At 37.0% G+C, this 21,455-nt stretch overlaps 1 protein-coding gene across 2 annotated transcripts in view; it reads right to left on the bottom strand.

The window, feature by feature from the left end:
* L3MBTL4 (L3MBTL histone methyl-lysine binding protein 4) overlaps positions 1-21,455 on the bottom strand; it is a 492,971-nt gene that overhangs the window by 198,476 nt on the left and 273,040 nt on the right. For both annotated transcript variants that reach the window (XM_004466967.3, XM_004466965.3), the window contains one exon: positions 5,837-5,951. In XM_004466967.3, coding sequence (XP_004467024.1) covers positions 5,837-5,951 — 115 coding nt within the window. The remainder of the gene's footprint in view (positions 1-5,836; positions 5,952-21,455) is intronic.

The following is a 21,455-nucleotide window of genomic DNA, read 5'->3' as shown; positions in this document are numbered from 1 at the left end:
GTTTTTGGGGTGATAAGTGGGAGTCCTATACTTTACGCATGATTGTTCTGTAAACCCACAATTTCTCTAATAAAAGGGGAAATACAAAAAAATTCATACAGAAAAACAGATTAAAAAATGTCTACTTCATATTTTCTTGTGATAGTTCTTTTCACAGATTACCATTAGTAGGCAACCTGCTGTGTTACATTCTATTAAAAAATCACAAGAGTATATAAATAAAATATAAAAAGTTCACGTCAAGTTCCTTCTCCGTAAAATGAGAGGACAGATTAGAAGATCTCTAAGGTTTTCTCAAGGCCTAAAATTTTAAATCTTTGCAGTGTTTCATCAATAACGATCATATTATATAAAACAATGTACTGAAGGCAATTGTTGAGTCACATAATATAACAAAAGTAAAAATAGAGAGTGCAAAGTATATTAAAATTAAAACATCTGAAAATACCTGAAAAATATCTAAAAGCTAACATTGGTCTGATGACTTAATCTGTTCATATATGATAAAATACTTCATACAGTTTTATAGTTCTACTCACAAAAACCTAATACTTTGACCAGATTGTCAAAGACACTGGACATCTTAATAAGGGAAGTTTACTTTGAATCATATGAGTAGATAAGTCAGCCCTTCGACTTAAAATAGCACTCAGCCAGAAACAGTGACTCGATTTGTTTGTGCAAACATCATCCATAAAATACAACCCAGGAGCCAGGAGGTGTCGATAAGTCAGACTGCAGAAAGCGTGCCCCTGGCAACTCATCACTACATGGGCATTTACTCCAGCTGAGGATGATTTGTCTGCAAAGTTAACCAAGATACAGAGGAAAGCTCCAGAAAGGTGGTGTACTGTCTTCAAAATATTTAGGACAACATTCGAGGCACTGTGAGTAACTCGTATGGGGCAGATGAAGGGTCCTTGGTGAAAAGTGGTGGAAAACTGAGGTAAGCAGGCGGGCAGAGTTCAGAAGGAGTGCCTTGTGTGTGTGTAAAGTAAAGTAATCTGAAGCCTGTAGGATACTGCATGCCATGAAGAGCTTTAAGAATGAGAGAATGTGAAGAGATTTGTGTTTTACACAAGAAGGAAACTGGAAAGACAGGAAGAGCCTTCTTTAGAACCACAGACATTCTGTTTAAAGCCTCTAAACCATATTTCCACTTTCTAGTGGAAAAGAAATTCAGTGACAAATAACTATGTGCGAGTATTTTTCTTTCTTTCTCTTTTTTTTGCCCTGAAAATAAGTCCAAGGATCATTTATATTAAACCTTATTATAAGTATGTTTTAAAGTCTAGGTATTTAATAATTAGTAAGGCATAAATACCAATGATCCAGATAAGCATAACTCTAAACTGTAGGGTTAACCAAACAAGCCACAACAAATCACATCATAAGGATTAATCCAAGCAACAGAAATTCATAACAAACTTAAAGTAAGCACAGCAGCAATGGAAAATCATTACCAACTGAAGACAGCCAATTATAACTTATCTTTCTCCTAAATTTTAGGGATTTCAATTACTTGAGTATGATCATCCAAAACAGGAATCTTGTGACATTGCCAACAAGACATGGGAGCCAAGCTTCTTAAGAGAAAACTGAATTAAAATATTTGGAAAATTCCAGTCACATACTCACTTTAGCTCAATTTCAAGTTTTGTAACCCTTCATAATTCACAGTTTTATATAAAAATGAAAATCAAAGAATATTCCATAATTTCCAGATAAGAATAGTTAACATTAATTGAGTATATACACTATGCACCAGCCAGCTTTTGAAGTGCTAGGCATATATTTAACTCATTTCATAATTAGAAATTTATGAGAGATGCTAATATTTTTTACATTTTATAGATGAGGAAACTGAGGCACTAAGAGCCACACAGGTAAGCATTCTGGCTCTGAATGTCATACTTTTAACCACCTTCATATTTAGATCCATTCATCATATGCATTAACCATCTGCAACTCATTAGTAGGCTGGAGACCATATTTTGAGAATCATTTCTAACTATGAGGACCGCCTAAAATAGTGCAATGGTATTAGGAAGGGGAGGGGGGTCAAAGAAGGGTTCTAGAGAAATTCAGGAAGAAATTCAGCAGGACATGGTGACTGGTTGGATGTGTAGAATGAGAAGGAGCAAGGAGGAGGGGAGTCAAGGGTTATTCTGCAGTAAGGAGCAAGAACTGGGAAGGAAGTAGGACCTACATTAGGAAGAGTAGGTTTGGCCTGGGCTGGAGTTCAGGTTTGAGGCATGGACTTGGGGACACTCATGAGACCTTCAGAAAAGAAGCCAGAGAGGCAGCTTAGCCAAGGAGCAGGCAAGGAGTAAGGCAGAGCAAAGAGAGCTTCCCTATACCCCATATCCTTAGCCTGGTGGAAAGTGTTCCTACATGAGAGAAATACTAGGGTAAGAGATGGCTGTCTGTGTAGGCTGGGGAGGGGAGAGTGTGAAACAAAGGATAATAAAAAGTGGGAAGGAAAGAAACAAAGCAAAAGCACTGGCACCTTCCCCTATCTGGAAAGCCCCATTTGGTCCTTTACATGGTCTTGTATCTTTCGCGCACACATCCCATGCTTGCTAATACATTGCAATTTCATATGAGAAAGCCTCGGATCTGACTGACGTTGGTTCTGAAGAATCTACCACAATGTAAAAATGTGTGCCAAATTATGAAGTCATGCTCAGGCAAGGAGAAGTTTAAGGCATTAGAAACTATACATGAGGAGGACAAGACCAGGGACATACCAGACAAAGACTTTTAAAAAATGGTCCTAAATATGCTCAAATGGCTAAAGGATGCATAGACAAAGAGCTAAAAGAAATCAGGAATACAAAGAGAATATTATTAGAGAGATAGAAAGTATGAAAAGGAACCAAACAGAGTTAAAGACTACAGTAAAAGAAATTTAAAATTACTTCAAGGGATTTAATAGCAGATTGGATTTTTCAGAAGAAACAATCAGTGAATTGAAGATAAGATCATTGAAATCATCCAGTCTCTGATGGTTAGGCTCATGTCCAATTTGGCCAGGTAATGACCTGTTTGGTCAAGCAAGCACTGGCCTAATTGTTACTGTGAAGACATTTCATGGACTTAAATCAATAGTAAGTTGATTGCATCTATGGTTGATTATATTTATAATCAATTGAGGAGACTGCCTTCAGCAATGAGAGATTTCTCAACCAATCAACTGAAGGCCTTAAGAGGAGAAGTGAAGTTTTCTAAAGTCAGAAGAGAGAATTCCCACCTCTCCTTCAGCCAGCTACCTTCTCCTGGGGAATTCATCAAGGACCTTAATCAGAGTTTCCAGCTTGCAGACTGCACTATGGAATTTAGACTCATGCATTCCCATAGTCATTGTGAGATAATTTTATAAACTCTCATAATATTTGCAGATATCTTCTGTCAATTCTGTTTCCCTAGAGAACACGGCTAAAAGACAATCTAAGAAGCAGAATGAAGAAAGAATGAAGAAAAGGGAAGAGATCAGAGTAGCCAGTGGAACATCATCAAGCATACCAAAATACACATTGTGGGATTCCCAAAAGGGGAAGAGAGAAAGAAAGGGACAAGGGACAGAGAGAATATTCTGAGAAATAATGGCTGTAAATGACACAAATTTAATGAAAGACATGAATAGAAATATCCAAGATGCTCAATGAACTCCAAACAGGATAAACCCAAACACACAAATGCCAAACCAAAGATTAAAGAAAAGTTTCTGAAAGGAGAAAAGAGAAGCAATGTGTCACATACAAGTTGAAAGCAAAAAACTGCCAACCAAGAATTCTATATCCAGCAAAACTGTCTTTCCAAAACTGGTAGGGCTTAAGACATTACCAGATAAGCAAAAGCTAAGGGAGTTCCAAAACTGGTAGGGCTTAAGACATTACCAGATAAGCAAAAGCTAAGGGAGTTCACCTCTAGACTGGGCCCTACAAAAGATGCTAAAAAGAGATCTGGAAATTGAAAGGAAAAGATAATAAATTGTAGTTGTATAAAGAAATCCTCCAGTGAGGATCATGACATGGGTAAATATAAATGCCAGAACTGCTGTGTTTTTGGTTTGTAGTTCTAACTTTTTATTTTCTATAGAATCTAAACAGCAAATGTATAAAATCAGTGTTTTGTGACTCAAAGCTTAAAACCTGTAATTTGTGACAAGAACTAAATAAAGGTGAGGGGACACAGGGGTGAAGGAACATAGCATGTGTGTACTACTGAAGTTAAGTTGGTACCAAAGCACACAAGATTGCTATAGATGTAAGATGTTGAATTCAAACCCCAAGGCAACTACAAAGAAAATATTGGAGAATATGCAAATTCACAGAGACAAAAAGTAAAGATTGCCAGAGGGAGGGCAGGGAAGATGGGGAGTTAGTGCATAGTAGGTGTAGGGTTTCTGTTTGAAAAAATGAGAAAGTTTTAGCAATGGAAGGTGGTTAGGGTACCTCAATATTGTAAATCCCATTAAATGGTATGCTTGGAAGTGGATGAGATGTTGTATATATATTCCCACAATTAAAAAAAAAGAAAGAAAAACTAAAGAAACAATGACAATTAAATGTAATAGGAACATGGACATATACAAAGGAGGAGAAAAGCCTCAAAGGGACATTATTGGGACATATGAAAAAGTTGGAATGTGGACTAAGTTTTATGTCAATGTTTAAATTTTTTGAACTTTAGAACTGCACATGAGGTAGTTACATAAGTGAATTCTCTTGTTCTTAGGAAATGTACATGGCAATTTTAAGTGGTCAAGAAGCATGATGTATACAATATACATTCAAGTGCTCAGAAAATAGATTGATAAATAAGACAGATAAATAGATGGATAGAAAGAATAGTACAGCAAATGTGGCAAAATGTTAAAATTGGTGGATATGGGTATATGGGGGGGTAGGATTATGTTGGTGTTCTGTTTTAGGTCTGTATTATTTTTGTAACTTCTCTGTAAGTTTGAAAGCATTCCAAAATAAAAAGTGTAAAAAATATGAAGTCAGGATTTCTTCCCCCTTTTGCAAGAAGCAAAAGAATTCTTTCAAAGAGGCAGTTAGCCCATTTAGGTATAATGTTCAAGCATCATTAGGCTGGCTTGATGTAAGACATTTTAATTAACAGAATACCATGCTAGCTTCATCACAAGAAGCCAAAAGGAGGCAGCAGAACCAGTGAGGGAGAAAAACAAACATAAGAGTGGAGAATGCCTGCACATAGGTATACAACTAGTCATTAGTCATGTCAGCCTAATCAGATCACAGGAATCCTTCAGACAAAAGGATAAGATATTTGGTTCAAGCTTCATTAGAATTTGAGGAGTGGTTAATTTCTTCCTTAAAGTAGTTAGAAAGAAATGATAAGATATCAATAGCAATAGAGGCTTTTGAAAATATTTTTACAAAAAAAAGATCAAGAAATTTCTAAAATTAAAAAAAAAAATTCTAAAATATTTTGTAGCCTATTCTAATAAAAAAAATTAATTAAGGATAGGATGCATAAGAAACAAATTTGAGTTCAGCTAATAGAAATGGCCCAAATTAAATGGATTTGGAGCTACTGTCAGAATTCCAAACTAAAATGTAGAAACACTATCAAAATAGTTTTAGACAACACAGTTTTTCTTAATGACTATTAATTTTCATTTATATATAGCATGTCCTTTGAGGCTGAATTGTTAATAATTGGCTTTCACTGTAGCTGTAGTTATGATTAATTCACCTATCTGATACCTAGCTTTCAAATGTCTACAATGACAAGAATAAGCAATAGTAAGGCTGGAATTCAGGCTAAGTATTTAAAAAGCAACAACACAGAATACGATACTCACGACACGGCATTTCCAGTGGATGCCCCGTGACACTGCACCATCCAACCGGGTGAATGTCAGGGCTGTCTGCGTCTACCCAGTAGTCATATTTAGGGTCCCAACCATCAAAATGAACCTGTTAAAATATACATTTTGAATAATTAGTATTTCAATATCCCTGTATCAAAACTTATGAAAACAATATTAAATATGTGCCATCATACGGCCTTCTAATCTAGACACCAATGGCTGTCATTCCAGTTCTTCAAGGAATTTAAGAGCAGGGTAAATGAAAAAGTTGTCAAGGATTTAGTAGATGTTGAATGGTAAGAACAAATTTTCCAAACCAAAGAGAAGCGCTATAATGTTGCTCAGAGGACCCTGCCTCTCCTGGAAACCACTGAAAGGACCCATCAACAATAGAAGCCACCAAGTCAAAATCAGTGAAGCCTTATACTGCTAGGAAATACATGCATTTCAGCATGAGGAAGCAATAAATTCCCAAATCCCCTCAAAGGAGGAAAAATGGACTCGCTACAGCAATGGAGGCAAGAGAACCGACAAAATGTGGTACTGCAGTGGATGGATTTTAACAGCTATTTTAAAACTATTAAGGGACAAAATGTAAGCTATCAGGGAATCTTCCAAGGTGAGGGAGTCCTGGGACTAGCAATCCTAGTGGTGGGGGCTCAAAACGAGGCTAACTTATCACTGTATTATATCTTACAAAGTGCACACAAGTATATGACATGCATATATATGTGCAGGGTCTAGGAATAATTAAAATAAAATCCAATTTCTGAAACGAAAGTCTAATACTTATTACTGAAATATGTCAAATGTTAATCTTGCCTCTTCCTATCCTAGAAGTTTCATATCTGGATGCAAGAATCAATTTTATTTGTATATAACAAAAAATAATAATAATAAGAGCTCATTATTATCTAACTCTACTTATTCTCCTATTTCTACCAATTAAATGGAGAAGTTATCTTTTCAATGCAAAAAAATCCTTATAAAGTTTTTGAAAAATCATATTTTCATTGAAAAGAAAAAGATAGCCAGCATGATAACAAATCAACAGAAATATAATTCTTATGCAGGACAGAGGAGGAAAAAGAATATTGTATGAATAAAGTCCCAAATAAAGCCCCAGTATTTTTAATAACTTTATTTTAAAAATATTATTAAAATATTTATTTAAAAAATATTATTAAAAAATAAAATAACAGAAATGTGCAACTCAACAAGTTACGGCAACATTACTCCTAAAAGCCCAACCACCACCACCACATATTTACATTTGACCTTATTAAACATCATCTCCCCTTCCTATCCTACATTTCTTCTCCCACCAGCCTACACTTCATAGTCCAACTCTGTAAGTCTACTCATTGTTTTTAATTCATGTCAGTGAGACCTTACCATATTTTTATAAAAACACTCCAAAAGATAAGACTATAAGGAAAATTTCTCCATATTATAAAGTACACATGTGAAAATTCCACAGGAGGGAAGCGGCTGTGGCTCAATCAGTTGGGCTCCTATCTACCATGTGGGAGGTCCTGGGTTCGCATCCCGGGTCCTCCTTGTGAAAGCAGGCTTGCCCACAGGCTGCAGAGAGCCGCTGGCCCAGATGCTGCCATACCTGCAAGCGCCATGGAGAGCCGACTTAGCAAAGGTGATGCAACAAAAAGGGAAACAAGCAATAACGCAGAAGAGCGCGCAGTGAACGGACACAGAGAGCAGAAAGTAAACAAGCCACGGGGGGGGGGATAAAAATATATAAATACAGACACAGAAGAATGCACAGTGAATGGACACAGAGAGCAGACACCATGCAAAAAAGCTACAAAGAGGGAAATAAAAAAATACGAAAAAAAAAAGTCCACAGCAAACATTGTACTCAATGGAGAGAGACTGAAGGCTTTCCCACTGAGATCAGGAACAAGACAAGGACACCCACTATCCCCACTGTTATTCAATATGGTGCTAAAAGTTCTAGCTAGAGCAATTAGGCCAGAGAAAGAAATTAAAGGCACCCAAGTAGGAAAGGAATAAGTGAAAATGTCATTCACTGATGATAGTATCCTATACTCAGAAAATTTAAAAAATCCACAACAAAAACTATTAGAACTTACAGATGCTTTCAGCAAAGCAGGAGGACACAAGATTGATAGGCAAAATCAATAGCAATTCTATACGCTACTAATGAGCAATCGGAGAAGGAAGTCAGAAAAAAATTCTATTTACAATAGCAACTAAAAGAATCAATATTTAGGAATAAATATAGTGAAGGACATAAGGGATCTGTATTCAGACAATTATAAAACATTGCTAACAGAAACAAAAATGATCTAAGTAATTGGAAGGATATTCTGTCATGAGTTGGAAGACTGAAATATTATTAAAGTGTCAGTTCTACCCAAACTCATCTACAGATTTAATGTAATTCTGACCAAAATTCCAACATCCTTCATTGCAGAATTGGAAAAGCCAATTATCAAATTTATCTGGAAGGGTAAGAGTGCCTGAATAGCCATAAATATCTTTTAAAAGAACACAGAACTTTCCTGGAGGTCTGCGTTGGGAGCTGCGTCATCTGTGTTGGCTGCTGCTTCCACCGTGCAGAAATAAGCAGAGGCGGCAAGGTTAAAGGACAATCCTTCCAGAGAAAGGACAATTGGTACTTTATTCAATGCAGGAGAAGAATAATTTCTAATGTAAAAAAATTAAAGGATAAAATTCTGCTTTAAAAAAAAAAAAAAAGAACACAGTTGGAGGAATCTTACTTCCAAACTTTAAAGTATATTATCTAGCTACAGTGGTAAAAACATCATGGTGCTGATATAAAGACAGACAGATTGACCAGTGGAATCAAATTGAGAGTTCAAAAACAGACCCTCAGCAGCGTGGACTAAAAATCATAGTGCTTGTAAGGACCGGTTTCTTTCCTCCCAGGTTGGATTGCAGGTCTAGCCTAAACCCCAATCCCACCTCTGGCAGGGAGGAAGCTGGGGGGGACCTGCACCACCTCTCTGGGAAGCTGCAAGCCACACTGCAGAGGCTGGTGCCCATCCTACTCTAGGGGCGCAAGCCACCTCAGGAGCTATTCTGTGGCTGGAGTTGGAAGCTCCATTTCCCATAAATGGTGGAGGAAGGAGAGATGTCCACTGACCTCAGCTACTGACTAGTGGACTCAGCTGGCTAAAGTATAATCTTAGAGCCAGCTAGGGTCTGAGACTGTCCAAGTTGGAAAGAGTCCGGTAGCTGCCATCCTGACTCCACCACCGGCATGAGGGGGAACCTGACTCACTGAAATCCAGTGAACTTAGGGACAGGTTTCTTTCCACCAAGATCAGCCTGCAGCCCTAGCCTAGGCTCCAGCCCCACCTCCAGCAGAAAGGAAGCTGGTGGGACCTGCATCAGGCTCTTCAGGCAAGTGCAAGTGCTCTCTGCTGGCAGAGGCTGAACAGTTGGACAGTTGGGGCTGCGTCCCCACACCCCAAGAGAATAGGAGAGGAGTTGGGTATCCTTGGCCTCTCTGAGCAATGGCAGGAGTTTTTGGCCCACACAGATTTGTTTAGTACCTTTGAGCCCATCTCTACCTCTGTCCCCACACAAGACAGGAGGGGGCTGGTGTTGCCTCAACCTCTCAGGGCAACAGTTTTGGGCTGCACAAGTCTGACTGTTGGGCACCTTTGGCTCCACCTCCATCCCCAATAGGACAAGAGATGGACTGTGTTTGCCCAGCCTCTTTGGGTAAATGCAGGTGCTTTTGGCCCACACAGCCTGGTCTGATGGGTACTTGTGGATGTACCCTCACCCCCCCCCCAATAGGAAAGAAGGGGGCTGGTCTTTCCACAGCCTTTTTGGGCAACAGCAGACCTTCAGCCTGTATGGACTGGACTATTGGATGCCTATGAATCCACCCCCACCAGTAGGATAGGAGGGTTTTGGTGTCTCCACAGCCTCTCTGGACAATGGGGATCCAGGCACCCAAGGTCAGAAGGGGTCTGGTGTTTCCTCAACCTCTCCAGGCAATGGCAGGGATTTCAGCCTAACGGGACTGAACTGTTGAGTACCCATAGAGCCACCCCTACCACCCAATAGGATAGGAGGGAGCTGGTGCTTCCTCAGCCTCTCCAGGCAACAGTGGGGACCTTCAGCCTACAGGACTGAACTGTTGAGCATTTGCGGTTCTGTTCCCACCCCCTAATGGGCAGAAGAGACATTACTTCCCTAAGCCTTTCAAGGCAACTGTAGACATATTTGGCACACAGAGATTAGATTGTTGGGCACTCCAGAGGGTCCATTCCCACTCCTGGTAGGGAGAGGATCTGGTGATACATCAGTTTACCTGAGTAACTATTGTCATTTTGGACCCACACAGCTGCTGCCCAAAACTATAGCTCCATCCCTGCCTAAGGTAAGGAGGAAGGGGTGTGAAGTTTCATCAGTGTCTCTGGGTGACTACAGACAGTCTTGTTGTGCCCAACTTGGATTATTATACACAGTTACAGATCTGTTCCTACCCCTGACAGAGGAGAAAGTTGGGAGAAGCTTCATCACTTCCTGGGGCAATGTGGGCAGCTTCAGCCTCCATAGCTTGCAGCACCAACCACATCCTTGGCTCCTACTACACAATCAGCAAGGGAGAAAAGATAAGAAATCCCTAAACTAAAGGCAGAAACTGCACCCAGAATAAATACATCTGGCAAGCCAGATGTGGAAATGCCAACAAAAAATTACAATTCATACCAAGAAACAGGAAGAGATGACCCAATTAAAGGAACAAGATAAGCCTGCAGATGACATAAAGGAGTGGAGACAACTAATCTTAGATGTTCAAACAAATCTCCTTAATAAATTCAATGAGATGGCTAAAGAGATTAAGGATATTAAGAAGACATTGGATGAGCACAAAGAAGACTTTGAAAGCATACATAGAAAAATAACAGATATTATAGAAATGAAAGGTGCAATCAATGAAATTAAAAATACACTGGAGATATATAACAGCAGATTTGAGGAAGCAGAAGAAAGGACTGGCGAGCTCGAAGACATGGCCTCCAAAAGTGAACAAACAAAAGAACAGATGAAGGAAAGAACGGAAAAAAATTGAACAGGGTCTCAGGGACTTAAATGACAGCAAGAGACATGCAAACATACATGTCATGGGTATCCCAGAAAGAGAAGAGAAGAGAAAAGGGGCAGAAGGAATATTGGAAGAAATAATGGTGGAAATTTTCCCAACCCTATTGAAGGACATAGGTATCTGTGTCCAAGAAGCACAACATACTCCCATCTGAATAAATCCAAATAGACCAACTCCAAGACACATACTAATCAGAATGTCAAATGCCAGAGACAAAGAGAATTCTTAGAGCAGCAAGAGAAATGCAATGCATAACATATAAGGGATACCCAATAAGTTAAGTGCCGATTTCTCATCAGAAACCATGGAAACAAGAAGGCAGTGGTATGATATATTTAAGATACTGCAGGAGAAAAACTGTCAGCCAAGAATTTTAATACCCAGCAAGATTATCTTTTAAAAATCAGGGTGAAAGTAGAATATTCACAGATAAACAGAAACTGAGAGAGTTTATAACAAAAAACCAGCTTTGCAGGAAATACCAAAGGGAGTGTTACTGCCTGAAAAGAAAAGACAGGAGAGAGAAACCTGGAAGGGAGTCTAGAAATGAAAACTGTATCAGTAACAGTAACTAAAAGTGTCAAATATAAAATGACAGATAAAACACAAAGATCAAAATGGATGAAATAAGAACTGCCTTTACAGTAATAACATTGCATGTTAATGGATTAAACTCTGCATTCAAAAGACACAGACTCGCAGAATGGATAAGAAAATATAAGCCATCTATATGTTGTCTGCAAGAGACTCACCTTAGACTCAAGGATACCAATAGATTGAAAGTGAAAGGTTGGAAAAAGATATTCCACACATGTGGCAACCAAAAAAAAGCTGGGGTAGCTATACTTAAATAAGATGATATAGACGTTAAAAGCAAAACTGTTATTAGAGAGAAGGACATTAAATATTGATAAAAGGGATGATTCACCAGGAAGAAATAACAATCATAAATATATATGCATCTAACCAGGATATCCCAAGATACATGATGCAAACACTGGCAAAACTGGAGGGAGAAATAGACATCTCTACAATTGTTGCACCATAACCTGAAATCTGCCCACTTCCCTAGCAACAGCTAACAGCACAAGACCACAAGTCCGCCCACAAGTTTCTGCCAATCCCCAGCTGCCCCGTAGCCCTCACTCCTCCTGCTCTACCCCGCCCTCCTCATTCTCTATATAACCCACTGCACTTCCTTAATAAAACGGACTTGCACACAGACCTGGTCTCTGCGGCTTTCTTCCTCCCCTTGCCGTGCGTCCTCCACACCTGAGAGCCCCTCTGAGGCTGTCTGCCGCAGCCTCAGACGCCTTTGCGGCCAGCTGACCCCTCCAAACCCCCCCGTCAGCATCGGGGTGCAAGCCGCCCCAGCCGCATACAATAATAGGTGGAGACTTCAGTGTGCCACTCTCAGTATTAGTTAGAACATCTGGGCAGAGGATCAATAAAGAAACAGAGGCCTTGAATAATATGATAAATGCACTAAACTTAATAGACAAACACAGAACATTGCACCCCAATATACATGTATACAGAATATACATTTCTTCAAGTGCTCATGAATCTTTCTCCAGGATAGACCATATGTTGGATCACAAAGCAGAGCTCAATAAATTCAACAAAATCAAAATTATAGAAAGCACTTTCTCTGATCATAATGGAATAAAGTTGGAAATCAATGACTGGCAAATAAAGGGAAAATTCACATATATATGGAGATTAAACAACACAGTTTTAAATAATCAGTGGGTCAAAGAAGTAATTTCAAGAGAAATCAATAAATATCTCAAGACAAATGACAATGAGAATACAACATCAGAACCTATGGGATGCTGCAAAGGCAGTGTTGAGAGGAAAATTTATAGCCCTTAATGCTTACATTAAAAACGAAGAAAGAGCTAAAATCAATGACCTACCTACACACCTGGAAGAACTAGAAAAAGAACAGCAAGCTAATCCCAAAGGAAGTAGAAGGAACAAAATAACAAAGATTAGAACAGAAATAAATGAAATAGAGAAAAAAAATCAATAGAGAAAATTAACAAAACCAAAAGTTGGTTATTTGAGAAGATTAACAAAATTGACAAACCATTAGCTAGACTGACTAAGAAAAAAAAGAGAAGCAAATAAATGAAATGAAAAATGAAAAGGGGAACCTTATTATTGACCCCACAGAAATGAGAGATCATTAAGAGGATACAACTTTATGCTAAAAACTAGACAATGTAGATGAAATAGAAAAATTTCTAGGAATGTACAAACAACCTACACTGATGCTAGAAGAAATAGAAGACCTCAAAAAACCAATCATAAGTAAAGAGATTGAAACAGTCATCAAACAGCTTCCCAAAATGAAAAGCCCAGGACCAGATGGTTTCACAGGTGAATTCTACCAAGCACTCAAAGAAGATTTAATACCAATCTCACTCAAGCTCTTCCAAAAAATTGAACAAGGAATGCTACCAAATTCATTCTATGAAGCCCATATCACCCTAATACCAAAGCCAGATAATTACAAAAAGAGAAAATTACAGACCCATTTCTCTAATGAATACAGATGCAAAAATCCTCAATAAAGTATTTGCTAATTGAATCCAACAACACGTTAAACGAATTATCCATCATGATCGAGTGGGTTTTATACCAGGCATGTAAGCCTGGTTCAACACAAGAAAATCAATGAGCATACTACTCTACATTAATAAATCAAAGAACAAAAATCACATGATCTTATCAATTGATGCAGTAAAGGCATCTGACAAAATACAACATCCTTTCTTGATAAAAATACTACAAAAAATAGGAACTGAAGAAAACTTTCTCAACATGGTGAAGGCTATACATGAAAAACTCATAGCTAACATTGTACTCAATGAGAAGACTAAAAACTTTCCCACTGCGATCAAGGACAAGGATGTCCACTGTCACCACTGTTGTTCAATATAGTGCTGAAAGTTCTAGCTAGAGCAATCAGGCAAGAAAAAGAAATAAAAGGCATCCAGATTGGAAAGGAAAAATTAAAATACTATTCGCAGATGATATGATTGTATATTTAGAAAGTCCCGAAAAATTTACAATGAAGCTGCTAGAGCTAATAAATGATTTCAGTAGAGTGTCAGGATACAAGACCAATACAGAAAAATCAGTGGTATTTCTATTCATTAATAATGCACAATCTGAGGAAGAAGTCAGGAAAAAAATCCATTTACAATAGCAACTAAAAGAATCAAATATTTAGGAATAAACTTAACCAAGGATGCAAAGCACTTGTATTCAGAAAACTATAATGCATTGCTAAAAGAATCAAAAAAGAACTAAATAATTGGAAGAACATTCCATGCTCATGGATATCATTAAGATGTCATTAAGATGTCAGTTCTACCCAAATTGATATACAGATTCAATACAATCCCAATAAAAATTCCCCCAGCAATTTTTAAGCAAATGGAAAACACAATTATCAAATTTCTATGGAAGGGTAAGAGGTCCCAAATAGCCAGAAACATCTTAAAAAAGAACAGTGAAGTTGGAGGACTCTCACTTCTAGACTTTAAATCATATTACCCAACTACAGTGGTAAAAACAGCATGGTATTGGCATAAAGATAGACACATAGACCAATGAAATCAACTTGATGGTTCAGAAAGAGACCCTCACATTTATGGCAAAGTGATTTTTGACAAGCCTATCAAGCCCTTCCAGTTGGGGCAGAAGAGTTTATTCAACAAATGGTGTTGGGAGAACTGGATAGCCATAGCCAAAAGAAAGAAAGAAGACCCCTATCTCACACCTTATACAAAAAGTAACTCAAAATGGATCAAAGACCTAAATATAAAAGGAAGTACAGTAAAGCTCCTAGAAGAAAAAGTAGGGAAACATCTTCAAGACCTCATGGTAGGTGGTGGATTTTTAAACCTTACACCAAAAGCATGAGCAATGAAAGAAAACATGGATAAATGGGATTTCCTCAAACTTAAACATTTCTGTGATTTAAAGGACTTCATCAAGAAGGTGAAAAGGCAGCCCAGTTGATGGGAGAAAATATTTGGAAATCACTTATCCCATAAGGATTTGATTTCCATTCTATATAAAGAGATCTTACAACTAAACAATAAAAGAATAAGCAATCCAATTAAAAAATGGGCAAAAGATTTAAATAGACATTTCTCCAAAGAGGAAAAACAAATGGCCAAAAAGCACATGAAAAAATGTTCCATATCACTAGCTATTAAGGAAATGCAAATTAAAACAACAATGAGATATCATCTAACACCACATAGAATGGCCATTATTCAAAAAACAGACAACAATAAGTGCTGGAGAGGATGTAGAAAAACAGGAACACTCCTTCACTGTTGGTGGAGTGCAAAATGGTGCAGCCTCTGTGGAAAACAGTTTGGCTGTTCCTCAGGAAGCTAATTATAGAATTGCCATATGATCCAGCAATTCCTCTACTAGGAATATATCCAGAAGAACTAAAAACTATGACACGAACAGACATCTGCACGCCAATGTTGTTTACAATTGCCAAAAGATGTAAACAACCCAGGCATCCATCCACCAATGAATGGATAAACAAAATGTGGTATATACATACAATGGAATACTATGTTGCAATAAGAAGAAATGAAAATGGGACATATGTGATAACATGGATGAGTCTTGACGACATTATACTAAGTGAAGTAAGCCAGACACAAAAGGACAAATATTGCATGGTCTCATTAATATGAACTAAATACAAATAATAAACACATGAATTAAAACCTAGAGTATAGGTTATAAAGAAATAAGAAGAGGGTTGAGAAGAACTATGGATGCTTAATATACGTAGAAGTTTTAATTAACTTGACTGTTACTAAAAGTGTGGAGATGGATAGAGTTGATAGTAACACGTTATAGCAAGTAGCAACTGGTTTACAAATGGGATTGTGGCTGAAAAAGGTAGTCTAGAGAAGGAAATGTCAATAGAAAGAAAGCTAAAGAATAATCTAGGGACTGAATAACACAGTGAACCCAGAGTCAGTAGAGAATTGTGGTGAAGGGTACAAATGCAAGGGAGTCCTTCTGTGAGATACAGCAGATGTACATCACCATTGCAGGTTGATGAATATGTAGAAGCATGGGAAAACTACAGTTGGTGTGACCTATAGACTGTGGTCAACCAACAGCAATACTATAATATTTTTGCATTAATGCTAAAGCTGTACTGTGCTGATAACGGAGGTATATGGAAAAAGTGTGCCAAATGTATGCTATGGACCATGATTGGTGGTAACAGTCTGATGATATTGTCTCATAATCTGTAACAAATGTTCCACCAGAGTGTGGAGTTCTATGCGAAATCTACAAAAATCTGTATGATTATATTGCAAGTTGACAATATCTGTAACAAAAATATATTTTAAAAAAATAGTATGGGTTGGGGGAAAAATACACCAAAAGTAAGGTAAGGACTATGGTTGGTAGTAGTATTTTGACAATGCTCTTACATAGTTTGTAACAAATGTTTCACATCAATGCAAAGAGTTGGTGGAGGGGTGATGTATGAGACCCTGTGTGATGTTATGTATGTTTATTTTAAGTTCACAGTCTTTATTATACACTTATTGTTTATGCATGTTCATGTATGAATGAAATACTTCAATAAAAATTTTTTTTTAAAAAAAGATGCTCACATCTACGGTTTCTGATAAGGCCGTCAAATTCACTCAGCTGGATCAGTATAGCCTGTTCAACAAATGGTGCTGGGAAAACTGGATATTCACAGTTAAATGAAAGAAAGGGGACCCTTTATCTCACACCTTATAAAAAAATTAATTCAAAATGGATCAAAGACCTAAATAAAAAAACTATAACTCTACAAATCCTAGAAGAAAATGTAGGGAAACAGCTTCAAGATTTTGTAGTTGGTGTTGGCTTCTTGGACCTTACACCCAAAGCACGATCAACAAAAGAAAAAATAAATAAATGGGACTTCCTTAAAATTAAACACTTTCTTTCTTCAAAAGACTTCGTCAAGAAAGTAAAAAAAGCAGTCAACTCCACGGGAAAATAAATCTTCAGAAACCATATATCCATGTTATATAAAGAGGGCACATAATTTTATGACAAAATGACCCAGCAACCCAATTTTAAAATGGGCAAAAAAATGAATAGATATTTTTCCTAAATGGAATTACAAATGGCCAGAAGACACATGAAATGATGTTCAACATCAGTATTAGGGAAATGCAGATCAAAACTACAATGAGTTATTTCTCACCATACAAAAGGCCATTTAAAAAACAGAAATCTGTTAAGTGCTGAAGAGGATACGGAGAAATAGGAACACTCCTTCACTGTTGGTGGGAGTGTGAAATGGTGCAGCCTCTGTAAAAGATGATCTGGTGGTTCCTCAGGAAATTAAATACAGAACTTGCATTTGATCCAGCAATCTTGCTACTAGGGATATATTCAGAAGAAATGAAAGAAAGGACACGAACAAATATTTGCACACCAGTGTTCACAGCAGCATATTCACAGTTGCTAAAAGACGGAAACAACCTAAGTGTCCGTCAAACAATGAATGGATAAACAAGATGTAGTATATTTATATGATGGAATATTATTCAGCTTTAAGAAGAAATCAATTGGGAAAGCACATGACAACATGGATGAGCCTTGAGCACATTACACTGACTGAAATAAGCCAGATGCAAAAGGACATATAATGCCCCAGTATTTTCCTTCTCAAGACCCATCTTTCTTTCTTTTTTTAAAAAATTAATTTATTGAACTCTATCACTCATACATAAACAATAAGTGTATAATAATAGTTGTTATGCATGTTTGCTTTGTAAATTCACAACTTTTACTATACCCTTAATTGTTTATGTATGTTCATATATAAATGATATAAAGATAATAATAATAGGGTTGGTTGGAGGAAGACCCATCTTTCTATGCAAGTGGTTCTCAAAGTGTGTTCTCCATACCAGCAGCATCAGCATCATCTGAACAAATGTTAGAAATGCAAATTCTTGGTACCTACCCCATTCCCACTGAAAAGATACTCCAAGGGGCAGAGACCAACAATCTGTGTTTTCACAAGCTCTGCAGATGAACCTGATGCAGGCTAAAGTTTGAGAATCACTCACTAATCTTTCAAAAGAATATTTCTATCAGGCTCAGACTTCTGGCCATTACAGACTGCCCTTGCACATTAAAAACTATAAAATTGGACAAAATATACGAAGTGACTATTTCAGTTAACACACAATAGGTACTCCAGGTAAGCCCCACATGTACACTTAACATGAGTCTGGAGACAATGTTCTTATTGCAGCCCAGGGAGAACCACAAATGGAGCAGTCATGCTGTGCTGAGACAACGATCACAACTAAGACCTGCTGCAGCAGCTAGACACTGGAGTTCAAGGCACTAGGGAAGAGCGCTGCAAAAGAAGTTTGTGGGGGTGCTATTCATAATACCTTGGTCAAGGACTGGACTAAAATGTGCAAGCTGAGACTTCATGAAGCCAAGAAGAGAGCCACTAATATGGAGCTGAGAGTGAAAAAACCAACACTAGAGAATATATATGTTATTGAGAGAATAGAGAGACCAGAATGGAGAATCTTCAGTAATACCTGGGAATATGACTGAAACACTAAGGCCATATCTTTGCAGTAAGAATCATGCCCAAGAATACAGGCTACTTGAGCTCTAAAAAAGGTTCAAACTAAGCCTCAACAAGATTAAGGAGAATCATCAGTAAATTAACTTCTTGATAGAACAAACTCAACCTTTTTAATAGGAAGACAAATAATCCAAACCCTGTATACAGTATCATCCATAATGTCTAGAATACAATAAATATTTATTAGATATGCAAATAAGTAAATATGAGCCATATTAAAGAGAAAGAAGTCAATAGAAATAGACTCTGGGATGACCCAGATGCTGGAATTTGCAAAGACTTTAAAGTAGCTATTAAAATGTGTTCAAGGACCTAAAAGAAAATGGTCTTAATGAATGCAGATAGAAAATTACAGCAGAGAAATGGAAACTATAAGAGAGCCAAATAGAAATTCTAGAACTGAAAAGCAAAATATCTGAAATTTTTAAAAAAATTCACTGGTGAGATAACTAGATTGGAAATGGGAGAAAAATGGGAGAATGAACATGAAAAAGGATACACAAAAATTATTAATCTAAAGAACTGACAAAATAAGTTTTAAAAAATAAACAGCACTTCAGATACATGTGCGATAATATCAAACTGGTCTAACATACATGTATCTTGGAGTCCAAAAGGAGAGGAGAGGGAGAATGATGTTGAAAACTAAAACAACAGAAGAAGGAATCATGATTAAAAATCTCCTTAATTTGGCTGAAAACACCAATTAACAAGCTTAAAAAGAATAGGAAATCCCAAGCATAACAAATACCAAGAAGACCATAACTAGGCAAATCTTATTCAAACTATTAATAATAAAAGATAAAGGGAAAATCATGAATGCAGCCAGAGAGATATAATGTATTACACTTAGAGAAAGCATGATAGGAAAATTGGTCTACTTCTCCTTCTCAAGGAGACAAGAAGGACAGTGGAATTATAACTTCTAGGGAAGGAAGGGAGGGAGAGAAAATGATACCGCATAGGTTTATATCCTGTAAAAATATCCTAAATATCCTTCAAAAAGAGAGAGAAGGGAGTAGATATGGTTCAAGCAGTTGAGCTCCCACCTTCCACATGGAAGGTCCCAAATTTTGTTGCCAGTGCCTCCTAAAGAAGACAAACAATGAGCAGACAACAAGCAGGCATTAAGCAAAAACAATGAGCAGACAAGAAGAAAAAAAAATGAACAGACAACAAGCAAATTCAAACATGCAGGGAGCAGATGTGGCTCAAGCAGTTGAGTGCCCGCCCCCCACATGGCAGGTCCTGGGTTTGGTTCCCAGTGACTGCTAAAAACAAAAACAAAAACAAAAACAAACAGACAATGAGCAAAAAACCCCAAAACATTGAGCTAAAACAACAAGCAGACAATGAGCACAAACAATGGGCAAAAACAATGAGCAAAAAACAACTAGGAAACAGACGAGGAAGCCATATCTCGGGGTAGGGGAAGAGAGAGTGAAATGAGGAAATCATTTTCAGGTAAACAATAACTGAGAAAATTAAACACATATATTTGCACTACAAGAAATATTACAGGAAGTGTTTCAGGCTAGAAGGTAAGAAATATCACATGAAAGCTTAAATCGACAGGAATAAATGATGAGCACCAAAAATGGCAAATATGTGAGAAAAGGAATAAGGTTAGTTCATATTCTAATTCATATCATTTAATTCATTACATTATAGAATAAAGTAGAAAAATAGTGTGGCCATCTCAATGTATACATTAAAAATATTTGTTCAACTTCAATATATAATGATAAATACAATGATAAAAACTGTCAGCAAACTAGGAAAAGAAGGTATTTCCCTCAACTTGATAAAAGACGTTACAAAAAATTTATAGTTAATAATTTTAAGTGAGGGTACACTGAGTTTTTCCCCCCAAATCAGGAACAAGGCAAGTGTATCTTTTTAACATTATAATGAAGTGCAAAATACCAGAGGAAAAATGAAAAAGTATAAAAAGTTGTAAAGTACGAGGCAAACTGTCTTTCTTCTTAGATTATATGATTGTCCATATAGGAAATACTAAGATTTAAAAGAAGATCATAAAAAATAAAAAAATAAAAATTTTTGAGAATTTAGCAAGATTGTAGGACTCAAGGTCAACATAAAATAATCTATTGTATTTCTATATCCTAACAATAATCAATTGAAAAATAAAATTAATTTTTAAAATTTTCACTAAAAAAATGAAGCACTTAGGTGAAACACCTAAGAAAATAAGAAAATATGTACAAGGTCTATATACTGATGGCTCAAGACATTCCTGAAAGAAATTAAAGATTATCCAAATAATTGAGTATTAATGGAAGACAATATTATTATTAGAATGTAATTTCTCTCCAGATTGTTCTCTACTTCAATACAGCCACACTCAAAAGAGCAGTCTTTTTTTTTTGTGGGAGAAAGGAGGATTTTAATTAACACATGGTTTCTAACATTTATACAAAAATGAAAATAACTTAGAATAGCCAGAAGAATTCTGAAAAACAAACTGTGAAGCCACAGCTATCAATCTATCAAGACAGACTTATATTGGCTTAAGGATAGATAAATATACTAGAGGAAAAGAAATAGACCCATTAGATATAGCCATTTGAATTTCAACAAATATGCTAAGGGCATTTATTCAAAGGGGAGAAGGACAGTCTTTTCAACAAATAGTACTGGATCAACTGGACAACCATATCAGAAAAAAAAAAAAGAAAAAAAAAGAGCCTACCCCCTACCTCACACCCCACATACAAATTAATTTGAAATGGATCATAGAACTTCACATACAAAAGCTAAAGCTATGCAACTCAGAAAAG

Source organism: Dasypus novemcinctus, chromosome 16 (assembly GCF_030445035.2).
Source record: "Dasypus novemcinctus isolate mDasNov1 chromosome 16, mDasNov1.1.hap2, whole genome shotgun sequence".
Taxonomy (NCBI): Eukaryota; Metazoa; Chordata; class Mammalia; order Cingulata; family Dasypodidae; genus Dasypus; species Dasypus novemcinctus.
This window is presented reverse-complemented; position numbering and strand designations above follow the sequence as displayed.